Source organism: Staurois parvus, unplaced genomic scaffold, assembly GCF_062004578.1.
Source record: "Staurois parvus isolate SC_StPar_1 unplaced genomic scaffold, SC_StPar_1.0 ptg000017l, whole genome shotgun sequence".
Lineage (NCBI taxonomy): Eukaryota > Metazoa > Chordata > Amphibia > Anura > Ranidae > Staurois > Staurois parvus.
Window position 1 is genome coordinate 12,216,969 of NW_028317813.1, and position 17,884 is coordinate 12,234,852.

At 42.3% G+C, this 17,884-nt stretch overlaps 1 protein-coding gene across 1 annotated transcript in view; it reads left to right on the top strand.

The window, feature by feature from the left end:
- Positions 1-372: 372 nt before the first annotated feature.
- Positions 373-17,884, top strand: part of CS (citrate synthase) — a 61,784-nt gene continuing 44,272 nt past the window's right edge. The window contains exon 1 of the mRNA XM_089679835.1: positions 373-569. Coding sequence (XP_089535961.1) covers positions 519-569 — 51 coding nt within the window. The 5' untranslated portion in view covers positions 373-518. The remainder of the gene's footprint in view (positions 570-17,884) is intronic.

Below are 17,884 nucleotides of genomic sequence, written 5' to 3' on the forward strand. Positions count from 1 at the left end.
CAATCACAGACTGAACCCAGAAACGACCTAGATCAGGTGCTGCACTCCGGAGGGGGCGTGTCTATAGTAACGACAGTCACTCAGACAACCCGCCCTTTCCCCCGGGCACTTTTCTGACGTTATCCCTGTAAAACGAACATGTTTAATCAACCAACGGAACCTGTCTCGCTCTTTCTCCACAATCTCTATGCACATGTTGATGACGTGACGTGTTGTTAGATACGGATTGCGCATGCGTCCTGCAGCGCAAGCCAGAAGCCGGTCGTGTGATTGAAATGGCCCCAGAAAGGTCAATGTGCGCGCCTCTAGCAAGATGGCTGCGCTGCGCGAATGCGTAGTGACAGGGGGCCGTGACGTCAGTCAGCAGGGGGCGGGTCCGAATCCTCCTTTTTCAACCTTGTCCCGGCTCCGGCCTTCCAGGCGCCTTTGGCTTTGCCGGTCTCAGCAAGACGCTGCTGCAGCTCTCGGCCCAGTGACGGCCCTTTCCTTGTCCCAGCACCGTACACCGAACTCTGACCATGTCTCTCATCACCGCCGGACGCCTGTGCGCTCGTATCCTTGGGGCTAAGGTGAGAAGCCGGGCGGAGGGGAGCCGGCGTATAGCAGTGTGTGTGCTCGGCGTCTTCTTATAGGACATGGTATGACATGTGTGGAACAGCCACCCCTCCCATGTGCTGGATGAGCCCGGCCGGCTTTTGTCCCTTCCCCCTCATCCCCTGTGAGCTGACAATTCATCGCCTTCTGTCACCGGGAAGCCCGGCTCCTTCCCACATCCCCGGCCCTGTGACAGGAGGGGCCCCTCCATGGCTATAGGAACCCTCCTGTGCTGGGACTCTGCCTGATCCACGCATGACTGACCCCCCACTGCTCCATCTTCACCTTCCCAGTGAAAGTCATGACTTTTCTGGGGGGCGTGCTCTAGGTAGCACTTCACATTAGTGATCTTTGGCCTGCTCTCCTCTGGAGGTTGGGTTGATGAAGGCAGATACACCATTTATCATCTTCATTCACACCGCAGCCACATAAAAATGCTTGAGGTGCCTTCCTGGCATAATGGTGCCCAAAATGCAGGTAGCAGTTGTGTTTTCTACACGTCAAATGTGGTTCTTTCGCTTGTTTGGTGTGTTTTGTAGCACATCAGGCTGCACATTCAAGTCACCAGACGCGTTGCGTCGCTCAGGGGTGGCTGCAGCCTTCGTGTCCGTATCAACGCATTTTCTGTACTCTAAATCATCGCTGTCATTACACTGGTTGTGCATGTTTTTTGTGCTCGCCTGCTGATTTATGTTCTACATAATCTGCAACACTTTTTTTTAATGCCCAATAGTGTGCGCAGAAGTAATGAACTGCGTGCGTCAGTGTTATGAGTTACAAATGGATGTGATGAGTACACCATGACCAGAGGGGAGAGGTGTATGTGTATGGATGCACAGGACATCACTGTCATGGATCATGTGATCATGTCACATTTGGCACATAAAGAAATTGGTGTTCTCTGTGAGCCGATCTTTGTTACACCCCCCCCCCACGCTACAAACATGGCAAATAAACAAAAGCGCCACCTTTGACATGTGGCAAAGACGTGACTGCTACCCGCATTTGGTACACCGTTGCGACAGGCAGGCACCGCAAGCTTGACATGCATTTTTATGTGGCTCAGGCCTCATTATGTCAGTAGCAGCAGATTTTTCAAGGTGGAGCAGCTTGTCAGTAGGCCATTCTCAGTCCTTGTAGTAGTTATCTACTGTAGATGTGCTCCTTATTACATGTACGCCTGGCCTATGTGAGCTCCATTGTAATGCATGGATCAGCTAAAGTCCTCATCTCCCTAAGAGCTGCTGTTAATCATCATAGAACCGCTAGACAGGATCTGACCTTATCATCTTTTCTTACTACTTTCCTTCAAGGACAAACACAAATTCTTTAGTCTTTTCTATATTTAGATTAAGGTGGTATGGGAGGTCCATGGAAACCTGCTGTTCCTGTGCTGGATTGTTTGGGGATAGATGTCAGGGGGTGCAAGCAGAAACCTTTTCTAATCTTTTTTAACTTTTGTTTAGGTGGGTCAGTGGCCTTCTGTCTTATGTCTCACAGCCGTTTACATGTAGCATGAAATACCTGCCTGTCTGTATTGTAGGAAGATATCTATTTGTTTATTAGCACTTCCGTCTAGCAACACTGGGGTCATCAGGTCGAGTCCCAACCACAGCGCTACTTGCCTGCATGTTCTTCCTGTGCCTGTGTTGGTTTCCTTCAGGTACTCCAGTTTCCTCCAAATACATGCTGGTTGAGTAATTGGCCCAAGTATGTATCAATGTGAGTTGGGGACCTTAGATTGTGAGCTCCTTGAGGGCAGGGACTGATATGAATGTACAATATATGTGGAAAGCATGGCATGAATTGACAGCGCTTTATAAGTACCATTAATAAATAAAATAAGCCTTGGTTCACATCTGTGTGGCCTGGATGTAGGGCAGCCTATTCATTTCCAAATTCATATGGGCTGCCTTACCCACAAGAAACGTGGGCAAAAGAAGTCCCTGATCCTTTTGTGAAACCATGGCACACTAAAATACATGATGCTGTGGCACCGTTGGTGCATGCAAAAATGTCCATGCATGGGGATGTACCACTGCTAAAGCAAAGAGCGTTTCTCTGCAGGTTGTGAAAGTGCAATTCCACGTGTTTTACAACATGCAGAGATGTGATCCTAGCCTAATAAGGGGCCTAACTGGTGATGAACATTTGCATCTATAATAATGACAGTTGGCTAAGAAAGGGTATCAGGTCTGGACAGACCCCAGGAGCAGAGTAGCCAGCACTCCTTAAAGTGGTTTAAAGGCTAAAGGTTTTTCTGCGCATTGAAGTGAAAAAACCTTTTAGGCGCAGCCCCCCTCTAAATACTTACCTGGGCCCTGATTAATAGTAGCAGGAGTCATTGGCTGCTGCTGCTATTGTCAATAAAATCCAGTAATGCGTAAGCTGGAGGCTTGGCCAAGATATATTGTTTAATAGGTGAACACAGTGCTTGGGAGCGAGCCTACACAAGTACCCCCCTGCACGCAGCTTACTGGTGGGTGGGTACTTGAAGGCAGGAATGCTGATGGGGGACCCCAGTAGAGAAGGATCAAGCATTCTTTGTGCAAAAGAGAGCAGGTAAGTATAATGTGTTTGTTATTTTTATAAAACAAAAAGGCTTTAATATCACTTTACAAATTATATCTGGCACTTTACGTTCCTGCTGGAACCCGGCTTGACTTTCTGCATTGCAAATACTCTCTTACTGCATTATGGGCTGCCTAATTCATGGTTATTTATCATAGGTACCTGCGGTGAAAATGCATGAAATGGATCTTTGCAGCAAATATATTGTTAAGCTGGCCTTAGACGGTTTGTTTTTTTTTTTGTCCAGCCCACTGGCTGAATGCAAAAAACCCCCCAAAAAAACAGATTCCTTCATCCACTCAAGCAAGGTCGATGGAGAAATACCCCCGCTGGGACACAGTAATTGGACAGTGGCTCCCGCTGCTGTCAGAATACACTGTCGGAAGTCAATCTAATGATTGACTTCTGTCGAACAGGGAGGGCTACACACAGATTGAAATTTGGTCAGTCCCTGCTAAACCAGCTGAATTTTGATCCATCTTTGCTCAGCGTTAATGTCTATAGAGTTTGCAATTCCAAGAAGATAAGAAAGGTGATAGTCTTATTTGTCATAACAGTGGGATTCCAGGCACCTTCGACTGGTTAGTGCTTCAGTTACGTTTTCCAGTGCAGCATCTGTGAAGGTTCTCTTTTATCCAGGTCATGGTAGATGTACCATTTTAGAGCTACAACTAGCTACAGAACATCTTCGTCATTACAGAACAAGTCCAGTTGAATGTGACTACTACTAGATTTTCCAGTTCAACCTTATTGTCTTTGCAAAGTATTTTGAAATACTGGAAGAATGTAAATCTGACTGATTTTGAAACCATCTAAGGTCACAGAAACCACGGCAGCATCAAAGAACTCTCTGCATTCAATGCCAGATTTTTTTTTTTTACTTTAGTGGTGCATTCATAGACTTCTATTTATGTGAATATCCAAAACCTTTTGCAGTAAAGACAGAACTTGTCATTAAAGGCATAGTTATGGTTTGACTCAACGTGGAGCGTCTTCCTCAAAAGCCCAATTTATTTTGATCTAACTACATGACATCATGAGTATGCAGGTAATTCAATCCTAAAGTACACTGGTTTTGTGGATCTTATTTTTCTTTTTATCATTTTCAAACTTTTTAAATGACTAGTGAATGGATATAGACTACTAGAAGTGCAATGTGTTTTCTTTTTGAGAGGATTTACATGGCTATGCAGGCACCCGCGATGGAATAATACAGCATCCATTCCTTTGTTCCAAGCAGGATTCAAGCATTGCATAACTCTCTTGCCTGGTGCATGTACAAATAGGCATGAGCTTGCCAGCTTCTGGGCGAATCAAAGCACTGCCTGGATATGGGGTGGCTTAGGATGGGAGCGTATGGAGCTTTGTTATACACCTTTCCTTACATTTTTCCTTATTTTTATAGTATAAGCCTGGGTTCACATATGTGCGGTGCGGTATATCACATGTGATTCGCACAGGAACCACACTGCACTCCTGTGCAAATCACATGCGATTTGTGCGCGGTGCGATTATAGCCATACATTATGTATGGCTCTATTCGCACCGCACCCGCACCAAAAACGTGCAGGACCATTTTTTGGCTCCGCACTAGAATCTGATCGCATGGGTATTTACACCTATGCGATCCGTTTCTGCACATCGCACTGCGTTTTGCGGACCACTTTTGGGGTGTTGTTAACATACACACCCACAGCTGTTCGCATGAATGGGGTGCGATTCTGATGTGGTGCAGAATTTGCACTGAAAACACTGCGAATTCTGCACCGCATCAGTGTGAACCAGGGCTTAATGGCCACCTAGTTTTTGTTTTTTTCTTTTTTGTGAGCTATTAAGAAAAGGACCTTCATTGGCTAGTCCTCTATTGAGGTGCCCGTTTTCAAGGTCAGTTAATTTGACCTTCTAGTCCTAGAGCACTTTTTTTGTGTGTGTGTAAGGAGGGGTAACCATACGTGATGTAGTTAAGGAAGTTGAGAAAAAAGCTGTTGTTGCTTTGAACTGAGTGAAATCAAAGTTCATTTTTTTTTTCTGGACAGAGCAAGCATATGGGAGGTACAGATGTTGAGTAACCAATAAGAAGTTTGTTTAAGATTAAGTCGCACTAGAAAAAAGGTTTAGCTTGACTGCATTGAGGAACATAGTCACGTTTGTTTTTCATGAAATGAATGTCTTGCTACTTCACGCCAGTGAGCATGTGGGACAAACTTCCTCTAAAATATTCCAACATATATGGAAGAACTTATGACTAAAGTTTTTATGCTTAGTAAAATTGGGCAGCAGACTAGATCTTGTTTGAGTATTTGCAAGAATAAAAAAATTAGTATGGTCTTCTCTACAAATACTAGATGTATACATGAACATTGTGCACTTGGCAAGCATGTTAACTACTTGCCGACCTTAGATAACCGAATGACGGCTACACTGCGGCCGGCCAGTTCTGGGTGGGCGTCATATGACGTCCTCCCAGAACGCGCTCTCGGGGGTGCGCACCCGGCGATCTCCGTAATTGCAGTGTCCTACTAACACAGCTGATCACGTGATTTGGTAAAAAGCCAATCACAGCAGCCTTTTACCACGTGATCAGCCGTGTCCAATGACATGCTGATCACCGGGAAATGCAATTGCTGGTTCTCGGCTGCACTTTCCTCACGCTGTCAGAAAGTACTGCCGAGAACCGGCAGTTGTTAGAGCGAGGATCGGCACCGATCATCAGGGCACTGATGATCAGTACCCTGATGATTGGTGCCCAGCAGTGCCACCCACAAGTTCCGCCCAGCAGTGCGCCCACTAGCTCCGCCCACCTGTGCCCAGCAGTGCACCCACCTGTGCCACCCAGCAGTGTCGCACACCTGTGCCCACCAGTGCCGCCCACCAGTGCCACCCATCAGTGCAGCTCAGCAGTACTGCCAGTCAGTGCCCAGCAGTGATGCCAGTCAGTGCCACCTATCACTGCTGTTTATCAGTACCCATCATCAGTGCTGCCTCATTAGTGCTGCCTATCAGTGCCGCCTATTAGTGCTGCCTCATCAACGCACACCAGTGAAGGAGAAAAATTACCTGTATGAAAAATTTTATAATAGTAACAAAGAAACTTTCTTTTTTTTCAAATTTTTTGCACTTTTTTTTGTTTCCAGCGCAAAAAGTAAAGTGCCCAGCGGCGATTAAATACCACCAATAGAAAGCTCTATTTGTGAGAAAACAATGATAAAAATTTCATATGGGTACAATGTTGCATGACCTCGCAATTGTCAATCAAAGTGCAACAGCGCTGAAAGCTAAAAATTGGCCAAGTAAAGAAGGGGGTATAAGTGCCCGGTAGGCAAGTGGTTAAACAATATCTCCACTGATAATGCAAACATTCTAAAATGGTCATGCTTTCATTTACCCCCTTTCTGTGCAGTCATGAAAATAGATTTTTAGATGTCGGCTTTTAGCGGGTTAGGACATTGTCTACTCAAACAGGGAGGAAAACTTTTTGTCAAGACCATTAGATATATCTCTGCCACTCTGTACTGATGTAGCATTATAATGTAAAACTAAATAAAATATAGTTTTGGCCCAATAAATAAAATCTGTCTTGCCCCCCCCCCAACATATGTAGTATATAATGCTTGTGTTGCATACAAGGGATCTAATACAGAGGATTACTTGCCTTAATCTAGGGTCCTGCAACCTTCAATCATGTAGGTTCCAATATTAAGGTATGGTCCGCAAATGCCAATCTTTTTGCTGGTCTCCGACCGCTTCCCTTGCTAACATCATCGCATACAATGAAGGTTCATTGGCCACCACTGGTTCTGCTTTGTATATGATGAGGTTAGAGTGCCTGCCCTTATTATGGAGTGGGGAAGCAGACAGAAGCAATGACTTCTGCAGGTTAAGATGAGTAATGCTCTCAATTATCCTCCCTAGATACAACAACCATTATTTTCTACATACGCTTGAGGAGGGCAGACAGATTTAAATTTTTTAGGCCAACTCAGCGTTACGCTTTAAAGGTAATCCTACATAAATCTTATGCAATTTATGAAGATTTGCTATGCTATAGGGAACCTCTTAAAATGTGTCCAAGCTGTGCCCTGGAAAAGTTACCTTTTTTGTATGGATTTCATCCTGAAAAATGGCAGTGCCAGTGTCTGGGTACTCACATGGCTACAGCCTCATAGCTACAAATGTGAAAACCAAGCCACTGCTGCCAATGACTGCCACACTCAGGAGATTTGGAACTGGAGTTTTGTAATATCACTATTGTGCAGCTCACTATTCTCCTTGCTGGTGGTTCAGACCATTATTAGTTGGGAGACTGGTGGTCACTGTGCGGTAATAAATTCTCCTAATGTTTGTGGTAATTTTTCTGTTTTGCTTCTGCTAAAGGTCCAGTTGTGGTGAAAAACACTGATCCTAAATCTGGCCTTTCTTTACCCGAACTATGCTATGAATACAAGTGTCTCTAGCAAGAACATTGTTTGCTCGGGCCTATAAAACACAAGCCATAAAACATTAAAAGCAACAATCATCCATAATTTTGAGAATCCCAAGGACAAAGCATTCCATTCATTTTTACCACATTGAGGGTAAACAATCATGTAACACTAAATTTGCCAAAAATACAATCCAAGTCAGTGTGAAAAATACAATGTGGGTGCTTGTTGGGCAAGCAGAGCTAGTTGTCTGAAAATAAGTTTTCTTGGTCTATGGCTAAGGATAGGCATGGACAATATATTGCTTGACCTTTAAGCTGAACCTTGGCCTAAACAATATGTGGACGTGCACAGTAAAAATAAATTGGCACTATTGAAGTGTGTGCCATTTGTCTAGGTTGCAGTGTTCTTTAAAACTCTCACCCTTGGCACAATATAGTAGGCTGTGCGCACACGGCACTGAGATTCGCAGTTTTGTCTGTAGTGCAGCTCTGAGAGTGGATTGGGTGGATATTCACCTGGCAGTTTGTCCATTGACAAAAAATGTCTTGCATTCTTTTTACAGAATGCAAGACATTCTATGAATGGAGGAGGTGCAGATGAATTTTATGATCTCCTCTCTCCTAATTATAGACTTACTTTCTCAGTAAATTAACAGTTTTCAAAGCTGTACTCCAGCAGCCAGTGCTGGACATTCAGCTCTTACTGTCTGAAGGGAATTAAAGTCAGACTTTTACAGAACATTGCATCCTACATTAGTGTCAAATTATTTATTTTTCCAAAAACATCTTTCAAGACCTGCAAAACCTGAGAAGTTGAAGCTCCTGCAACCCAGTGGCAGGAAACACCGCTTCACCAAATTTTAAAGAAGACTTCTCCCCAGATGCCTTTTTAGCTTTCATGTTTTCATTGGCCTGGCAGGAACACCTCAAACCTGGTGAGCTAGAATATTTTAAGGTTATCTTGGAAGACGAATGGTTCCTCTTACCTTTTTTATGCATTTGTGGTGGGTCCTTCCAAACATTCCTTTGGTACAAGTAGGGGATACTAGGCTTCTCCCTCTTCTGTGCTTCAGCCGCAAGGTACAAGAAGGAGGCAGGACCCAGCTGTTGCTTATTTCAGGTTCTGGTCCGGTGCAGTGGTGTCTTAGGATTCCAGAACTGGCCACTAAGCCACGCTGCTGGCTGCAGGCTCTACAAGATGTAGAAGGTAGGAATCCCGGCAGCAGTGGGTACAAGCGCTGGCAACAGCAAAGCCCAGGTTAGAGACCAATGCAGTGTCTCGCTCTATTCTGGGCTTTTACACACTTTTTTTCCCGTGGTGGTTGGGGCCCGTCTTAGCACTTGAAATTTAACTTCTGTTCCCGTGTCAAAAATTAGCTTTGTGCCACATTTTAGTCTTTTCACATCATGCTTTTGGAAATTCCCTCTTCACAAACTTCTACCATGCTAGAATCTTCACCAACCCTTCAGTCTTTTGCTTCAGTTGGTATAGAACTTGTGGGGGCTTCTATGCAGAAAGTTCAGTTCCCCTCCATATCCTTGGTTAACTAAGTGGAAGAGCAGGAGGAGGAAGATGCTGAAGGTTTTTCATCTGCAAAGTATAAGTTATCACTTGATGAAGTAATGGACTTTTGAGGGCAATTCATGCTACCTAAGGTATTGAGGAGGAAAAAAAAAATTCTTTGCACAGCCACATTTACTTAGGCTTGGATGAACCTAAGGGGCTGATGTTTCTGGTACATCCCCTTATTTCTGATTTGATTAAGAAGGAATGGTAGGGACCAGAATAGAGAGAACTTTTCTTCTCTCTCATAAGAGGAAATTACCTTTTTAAGATGATCCAACAGCTATAGAATAAAATGCCTAAATTAGACTAGGTCTTTTCTCAAGTGTGTCTGCCGATTTTGGCTTTTGAGGACATGGGAACATTGAAAGAGCTGATGGACAAGAGGATGGATCTGTTTTTGAAGAGAACCTGGCAGATGATTATGGGTAACCTTAAACCTGAATTGGAAAGGTTTATGTAAATGGAGCAGAGAAGAGGGAGCAGCATGCACGTGTCGGAGAACAGGGAATGGGCATATCGGGATACATTTAGCACTTATTCATCTTAAAGGATAAGTTGGTCTTTTGGACAAAAATAATGCACAATTATTTTTTTTTGCAGGTAAAAAAAAGTGCATTTATTATTTTTGTCTACAGGAGCCTGGAAAGCATTGCACCACCGGCGATCAGTAGATCGCTGATGCCATGCAGGTCTCCTGCAGACCTGTCAGAATATCTGCTTGCTGTACAGGATGTATGAGCAAGCAGATATTCTGACAGGAAGCTTCAATGCACAGCGCCGTGGTAGTTCGTTGAAAACTACAAGCTGCCAGCCGCTAAGGCTGTCGGGGCTTGCAGTTCACTCACTGAAGTCCGTGAATGAATGATGAGGCTGTGTGGGTGGAGCCCCGCTTGGCCACGCTGCTTTTAAATTTGGCAGATAGTACGGGGAGAAGTTTCCCTGTACTATCTGTCAGAGGAAGGGGGGACAGTGAGCGGCAACTGCGGCTATGGGAATATTTTACATGTTTCATCCTTTAAAATGGGTTGAACATGTAACGTTGCAAAAGATGAACTTATCCTTTAAAGCTGAATTCCAGGAATTCAACCAATATGTAATATGTGAGTATACTATGAGTTAATTGCATTGAGGGCTGCATAGTTGCTAAGTGGTTAGCACTTCTGCTTGGCAGTGTTAGGGTCACTGGTTCGAATCCCAACCACAGCACTGCCTACATGGAGTTTGATATCCTGCTTGTGCCTGCATGGGTTTCCTCTCACACTCCAAAGGCATGCTAGGAGGTTATTTGGCTCCCCTCTAAATTGGCCCTGGTATGTGTATGTATGAATGTGACTTGGGGACCTTGGATTGTAAGGTCTTTGAAGGCAGGGACTGATGTGAATGTACAATGTATGTAAAGTGCTGAGTAAATTGTCAGCGCTATATACAGTGGGTGAACGAAGTATTGAACACGGCACCATTTTTCTCGGTAAATATATTTCTAAAGATGCTATTGACATGAAATTTTCACCACATGTCGGTAACAACCCATGCAATCCATACATACAAATAAATTCTGAAACTAAGTTGTGTAATAAAATGGAATGACACAGGGAAAAAGTATTGAACGCAGTAACTGAAAATGTTAATACTTGGTCTAAAATTCTTTGTTGGTAATGCCAGCTTTAAGACACTCCCTGTATGGAGAAACTAGTCGCACGCATTGCTCAGGTGTGATTTTGTGCCCATTCTTCCACACAGTCTTCATTCTAGCAGCTTTATTTTCTTTCTTTGAAACCAATTGAGTTTCCTTGGCTTTGTGTTTTGGGATCATTGTCTTGCTGAAATGTCCACCCTCGTTTAATCTTCATCATCCTGGTAGATGGTAGCAGATTTTTATCAAGAATGTCTTGGTACATTATTCCATTCATCCTTGCTGTTTTTGGGGTGATGTGCAGTGCCATTTGTCCTCCAAACATGGTGTGTATTATGGTATCCAAAGAGTTAAATTTTGGTCTCATCTTTCACAGGCTTGTCTAAATGTGCAGCAAACTTTTTAAACGAGCATCAGCATGTTTTTTCTTCAGCAATGAAGTTTTGCATGGATACAGGCCATGGCGGTTGAGTGCATTACTTATTGTTTTCTTTGAAATAGTTGTACCTGCTAATTCCAGGTCTTTCTGAAGCTCTCCACAAGTGGTCCTGGCTCTTGGACAATTCTTCTGATAATTCTTTTGACTCCTCTTTCAGAAATCTTGCAAGGTGCACCTGGTCGTGGCCAGTTTATGATGAAATGATGTTCTTTCCACTTCCGGATTATGGCCCCAACAGTGCTTACTGAAACATTCAGAAGTTTAGATATCCTTCTGTAACCAATGCCATCAGTATGTTTTGCAACAATTAGGTTGTGAAGGTCTTGAGAGAGCTTTCTTTTTACCCAACGAGGCTCCCGCTCCCTACCCGCGCCGCCATTGTCTCCTCGGCATGTCATTCACCAGGTCTGGGCCGCCGATTCTCGGCCAGGACTCTGTGATCAACGGCGGAGCTGACGGGAGAGGTCTGTATGTAAACAACACAAATCTCTCTCCTGTCAGCACGAACAGGCTGCTTTGTATTGCTCTCCACAGCAAGCAGCTTGTCTACATAGTAAAACACACAGCACACTATGTAAAACACACAGCACACTATGTAAAACACAGCACACAGTTACCCTTTGATTGCCCCAGATGTTAACCCCTTCCTGCCCAGTGTCATTAGTACAGTGTCCGTGCTTTTTATTAGCACTGATCACTGTAGTAGTATCACTGGGGATGTCAGTGGCAGTTCGTCAGTTCCCCCCCCCCCCAGTGGCAGAATGTCCCCCACAGTCCCACAATAAGTCGCTGATCGCTGCCATTACTAGTAAAATGGGGAAAAAAATATTCTAGTATATACACCGCCATTTGTAGACACTAACTTTTCATGTAAACCAATTAATTTATATGCATTGGGATTTTATTTATCAAAGATATGTATCAGAATACATTTTAGCCTAAATTTATGACTAAATTTGATTTTTTACATTTTCTTATTGGACATGTTTAATAGCAAAAAGTCAGAAAAATTTTGGGTTTTTTTTTTTCAAAATTCTGTCTTTTTTTGTTTATAGCGCAAAAAATAAAAACCGCACAGGTGATCAAATACCACCAAAAGAAAGGGGAAAAAAGACCTAAATTTCATTTCTGTACAACGTTGCATGACCGTGCAGTTGTCAGTTAAAATAACGCAGCCGTATCACACAAATTGGCCTGGTCAGGAAAGGGGGTAAATCCTCAGGAGGGCAGGTGGTTAATTTGCACTGACAAGAGGCAAAAATGCTTTCTAATTACTGATAGATTTCAGCTGGTGTCTTGGCTTTTCATGTCTTTTTGCAACTCCCTTTTTCACGTGTGCTATATTTTCCCTGTGTCATTCCATTTTATTACACATAACGGTACTAAACCCAGGACCCTGTATTCACTACATTTGGTCTCCCACTGTGCTCAGAACATGGAAATGCAATTATTGTAGTAAATAAACTGCTAAATACCTTTTCTCATCAGCAGTTTTGTGACTTCTATCAGTGTCCAGCTGAGCACTGTTTAAAGCTTGTAGGAGGAGTTTTAATTTTGCTGTAGGAGGATGCAGGACCCCTGACTTCTGTCTGGACAGTGCTGATCATATGCACTCTCCCAAGAAACAAACCTATCTGCACATGCTCAGTTTGATGTGTATTGCTAGAGTGACATCACATGATATGTCTTATCAGGAGATGAGGGGGGCACTGGAAGAAGGGGAGGATCAGAGAAGTTAGGATCAAACAGTGTTTTTACACAGTGCAGAGGATTAACCCCTTAGGTTCCACAGTGAGTATACCAATCATGCTTTACTGCTTTCAGACTGATTTTACTGTTGTGGTTTTAGTAACTTTCATTTCTGAACTTATTTGTTTTGATTTCTTTGTATGTATGGATTGCATGGATTGTTAGACATGTGGTGACAATTTTATGTCAATAGCACCTTTAAAAATATATTTGCTAAGAAAAATGGTGACGTGTTCAATACTTATTTTACCCGCTGTAAGTATCTGTAATAAATGAGGTATATCCCACAGTGGACTTTTTTTTTTTTTTTTTACACCTGACTGTTGTACAGAGTTCCTGGAGTGCAGCTGTCACAATACTCCAGAGGCTATGACAGAGGAGACGCATATCTCTCACCGTCTCTTCCTTCCACTGTCCATTCACAGAAGTTATGTATTCTGTGAATAAGCTCTCTTAATACAAAAAGCACTCTTTGATTGGGCAGGAGGAAGGGAGAGGAGGGACTCTGCAATCTTGGAGCTGAGAGCAGAAGGTCCAACGTCCATAGTGATAGTCATGCTCCTAGTACCCAGAAGAGACAAGTGCACCAGGTGGCATGCATTTGTTAGACTTAACCCCTTCTATTCCAGCACATTTAACATTCTTGGAGTTCAGCTTTAAGGGAAAATAGTAATTGGACAGTGTTTTTGATGTGATAGTCACAATTTCTTCAGTCCGTTCTCCAGAGATGTCTGTTGAAATAAGCTGGACTGGGCAATAATTGTTTCATGTTTGCAGCAGGCACCCTTTTCTTGTAGCATATAATGGAAGGTGTCCTGTAATGCTGGCACTTTTTGGCATCTACCCATATGTCTTCCCCATACCTGCTGCTCTGGAAACTGAGCCTATGACAACGCTGCTCTTCATATTAGCAAGGACCAATATGCCTTGTTTCTTGTCATGTGGAGTTGTCTGAGTGATGGATGTCCAGTTAAGTGTTGTGTAATGGGGGCATTCCAGCCTTGAGCTTCTTGACCGAGCATATCAGAGTGCCTTGGGTTTAACAGATCCAAGGGTGCTGAGGACAAGGGACTAAAATATTTGCATCTAAGGCTCCATGTACACTGCAGCTGTATAAACTCACATTTAGGAGCTTTTCTGCGTTTTTTTCAGCAGCCCCTGAACTCACCCTAATATTTTCCTATGTGTCCATGTACACTGTCATTTACAGGCAGTTGAGTTTACAGTAGTTTTTTTTTGAACGCACCAAACTTGCGTTCAGGAGTAGATTTTATTAGCGTTTCAAACACTTATAAACGTGGCTAACCGCATTTATAAGCATTTGCAAAATTTTTTTTAACTCTTCCATTTCCAGATGCTGTCCAGAGCCTTTATTCAGCATGAAAAATGCATGTAAAGCATTTTCCCGGTACTCAAAAGGACCTGGTACGCCATACTTTGAGGTTTTGCATGAAAGAAAATGTTAGACACTGCTGTAAAAAAAAAAGCTAATCTCAGCAAATAATTAAATAACAATATGAATGGGTCCCCACCTTCTGAACTTCCCACCCTATATTTAGTGGCAATCAAATTTTTCAACAATAAATCTCCAAAAAATACAAATATACAAACAAGATGTGTGAAAAATAAAATAAAATAAAAATAAAATTATATAAATGAAGTCATTCCCACAAATATATTGAAATTGATATCCAGTGTCATTCAAAGTCCAAAATTTTAAATAAATAAAACAATGTCCAAACTCCAACTTGTTATTTCTTTAAAGATGTTTGAGCCTTCCCTCTGGCTCCAAAAAGTTGGGAAATACCAGAAATCATAGGAAACAACGCCTTATGTGTCAGTAGAAGGTATCATCAGAAACGCTTCCTCTCCTCTACTCCTGAAGCTTTCCACTTAGATTACCTTCCCCTCATGGTCCCACATGAGCCTTGTAACGATCTCCTGCAGAGATCTATAGATGAGCACATATAGATCTATAGATGAGCACAGACAAACACATGAGAAGGGATCAGGAACAGGACTGCAGCAAGAAGGCCGTGACGTCGGACGCAGAGCAGGAACCGGAAGTGGTACGGCGGCCATCTTAGGTCTGGGAAACTGCAAAGCAATCCACCTGGGAGCTGTCTGGTAATCCCCTGAATAGGGAAAACACCTACCACGCTCGTTTTTATGATCTTTGATGTAAGCAGATTGATTAAAAGGTACTGTTGAAGTTACCATACGGTGTCACACTATTATTGCTTTTTACCCATATATGTTTTGGAGGAATCTGCAGGAGATCGTTACAAGGCTCATGTGGGACCATGAGGGGAAGGTAATCTAAGTGGAAAGCTTCAGGAGTAGAGGAGAGGAAGCGTTTCTGATGATACCTTCTACTGACACATAAGTCGTTGTTTCCTATGATTTCTGGTATTTCCCAACTTTTTGGAGCCAGAGGGAAGGCTCAAACATCTTTAAAGAAATAACAAGTTGGAGTTTGGACATTGTTTTATTTATTTAAAAGTTAGGACTTTGAATGACACTGGATATCAATTTCAATATATTTGTGGGAATGACTTTATTTATATAATTTTATTTTTATTTTATTTTATTTTTCACACATCTTGTTTGTATATTTGTATTTTTTGGAGATTTATTGTTGAAAAATTTGATTGCCACTAAATATAGGGTGGGAAGTTCAGAAGGTGGGGACCCATTCAGATTATTTAATTATCACTTTCAAGGGTGAAAGTTTCTTTGTGAATATTGGGATAGTTTGGTAGATTTATTTGGTACCGTATTTTCACATTTATATAATCTCAGCAAATACTGCTCTCTCTGCTTCTGCTCTCTCTATTTCTCTCAAAATGTCTGAAATAGTTAATTCTTTACTGTTTTTCAGTGCATTCTGGGTATTTTGGAAGGTCTCCTGGGGTTATCTCTAAAAAAACGCTTCTAAATGCAAATGCGCATTTACGCGGTATGCAAACGCTGCTAAACAGCCGTTTTTTAACCTACATTTTCCAGCAGTCAGTTTCCATTGTTCAGAAGTGTCCCGTGTACATGGAGCCTAAGAGGTCCAATAAAACATCCCAGCTGCTGTTTCTAACACTGGTTTACTAAAGCAAGGGTTACTAAAGCAAGGGTACTTTTTAAATGTATTAATGGGTAATCCATTTTATGCAGTTGAGCTCCTGGCTGCTGCTGCTGCTGCTATATCTCGAATTGTTTGCCAGTAATTGCACACAATACTGCACAAAAGTTGTGCTATGTTTTGAAACTTGATATTTTACGAAATATCGCCCTTATCTTAGCTGGGTAACACATGCAAGTACAAAATGCTTAGTCCTTTGCACTCAAGGTCATGCTTCATTAAGTCAGAGAACTAAGATAAGGTGAGTCAGGTTAGTCATGTGTTGGTCATTGCCTTAGCAAAAGGTACTGAGAGATTTATTTTTTTTTTCCTTCAACCATTTCCCTTTTGGGTTTTTGTTTAGAAAAATTCATGTCTGATAGCTATGAAAAAGTAGTCTCTTATTTAATTTCAGAGGCTCTAACTTTCATGGCCTATTCAAATTTAAAAAGACATATCTGTATTTTATACTTTAAAGTGACTATGTCACCACAAAAATTGCATGGTTTGTTAACGAAGAGCAAGTATACTTAGTTTTTTGATGTTTTGCAGTTCTGCAGTAGTTCCAGGTGCAGGAATTGCAGCTCCCCTGTTGCCTGCTGTGGTTTCTCTCTCTGGCTCATAATGTAACAGTAGCAGGTATTTGACACACCTGCACAGTGGTGACGTTTGAAGACCTGGGTATCTGAAAAGGTAGGTATACTTTTTCTTTTAGCGCCAGTGATTGGTTTACAAGTAACAGGGCCACTTTAACTGAAACCAGCTAGCCTGGATTTGACTGCTTTATAATGGCATGAAGGCATTTAAAGCTTGGGATTTGGTAAATGGTAGCAAACTTTGATCACATTCTTTAACTCCTTGATGCCAACCGTACGCAAATTAACGTCCTCGCTAATTTGCATACCTGTTTTTGTGCTGAGAGCGCGCTGCTTGGCACGCTTCCAGCACAAAGACTGGTTTGTCACAGAGAGCCGCAGCTCAGGTTCCGTTCTAACGATCGGGACCCAGAACTCCTGATTCCGGGTCACCTGATCTCTGTGATAGCCTCTTACTTGGCTATTACAGTGATCAGTCACTGTGAGGCCCGCCCCTCTGTTTTCTCTCTCTGAAAGAATACAGAGATATAAATTTATCTCTCTCCATTCAGAGAGAAAAAAAAAGTATGTGTAAAAAAAATAAAGAAAATAAACAAAAATACCTAATTCAAGGTTTGATCTAGGTCTGTGCTAGGATTAGTGTTTGGGTCAGGGTCAGTTTTTTTGTTTTTTGGTCAGGATTTTTTTTTTTTAATTTTTAAATTCGTATCAGTGGCAGGAAATAAAAAAAGAAAATTGCACACTATTGTTTCTGGGCTGCACTACAAGTTCAAACGACAACTAACATACACACGTGGTATCGCTGTGATCGTCAGGGGCAGGATAAATTATTTTGGGTTGTTCTTTGGTGGTAGGTTATGGTAGTAGCAAGAAATATACAGCTAAATGTAAAAAAATTTTTTTACTAATTTCGACCAAATTTCCTTTGGTAATAAAAAAAAAAAAACCCCAGGAGATACCGTTTTATCACCAAATGACAGCCCAATTTGTCCTGAAAAGAAAGTGGTATAATACACTTGGATGCACAAAGTAGTTGATATGTACGGTTTTGCTAAAATATGACAGTTGCTAAATTGTGCTTAGGTGTTAAGATTTGTTTTACCCTTAGACACAAAGGGGTTAGGCTAGGTTTTTTTGGGTTTTTTTTCTGTTCAACTAGCAAGTTGGACGAAGGAAAAAAAACAAATTTTCCTACATTCA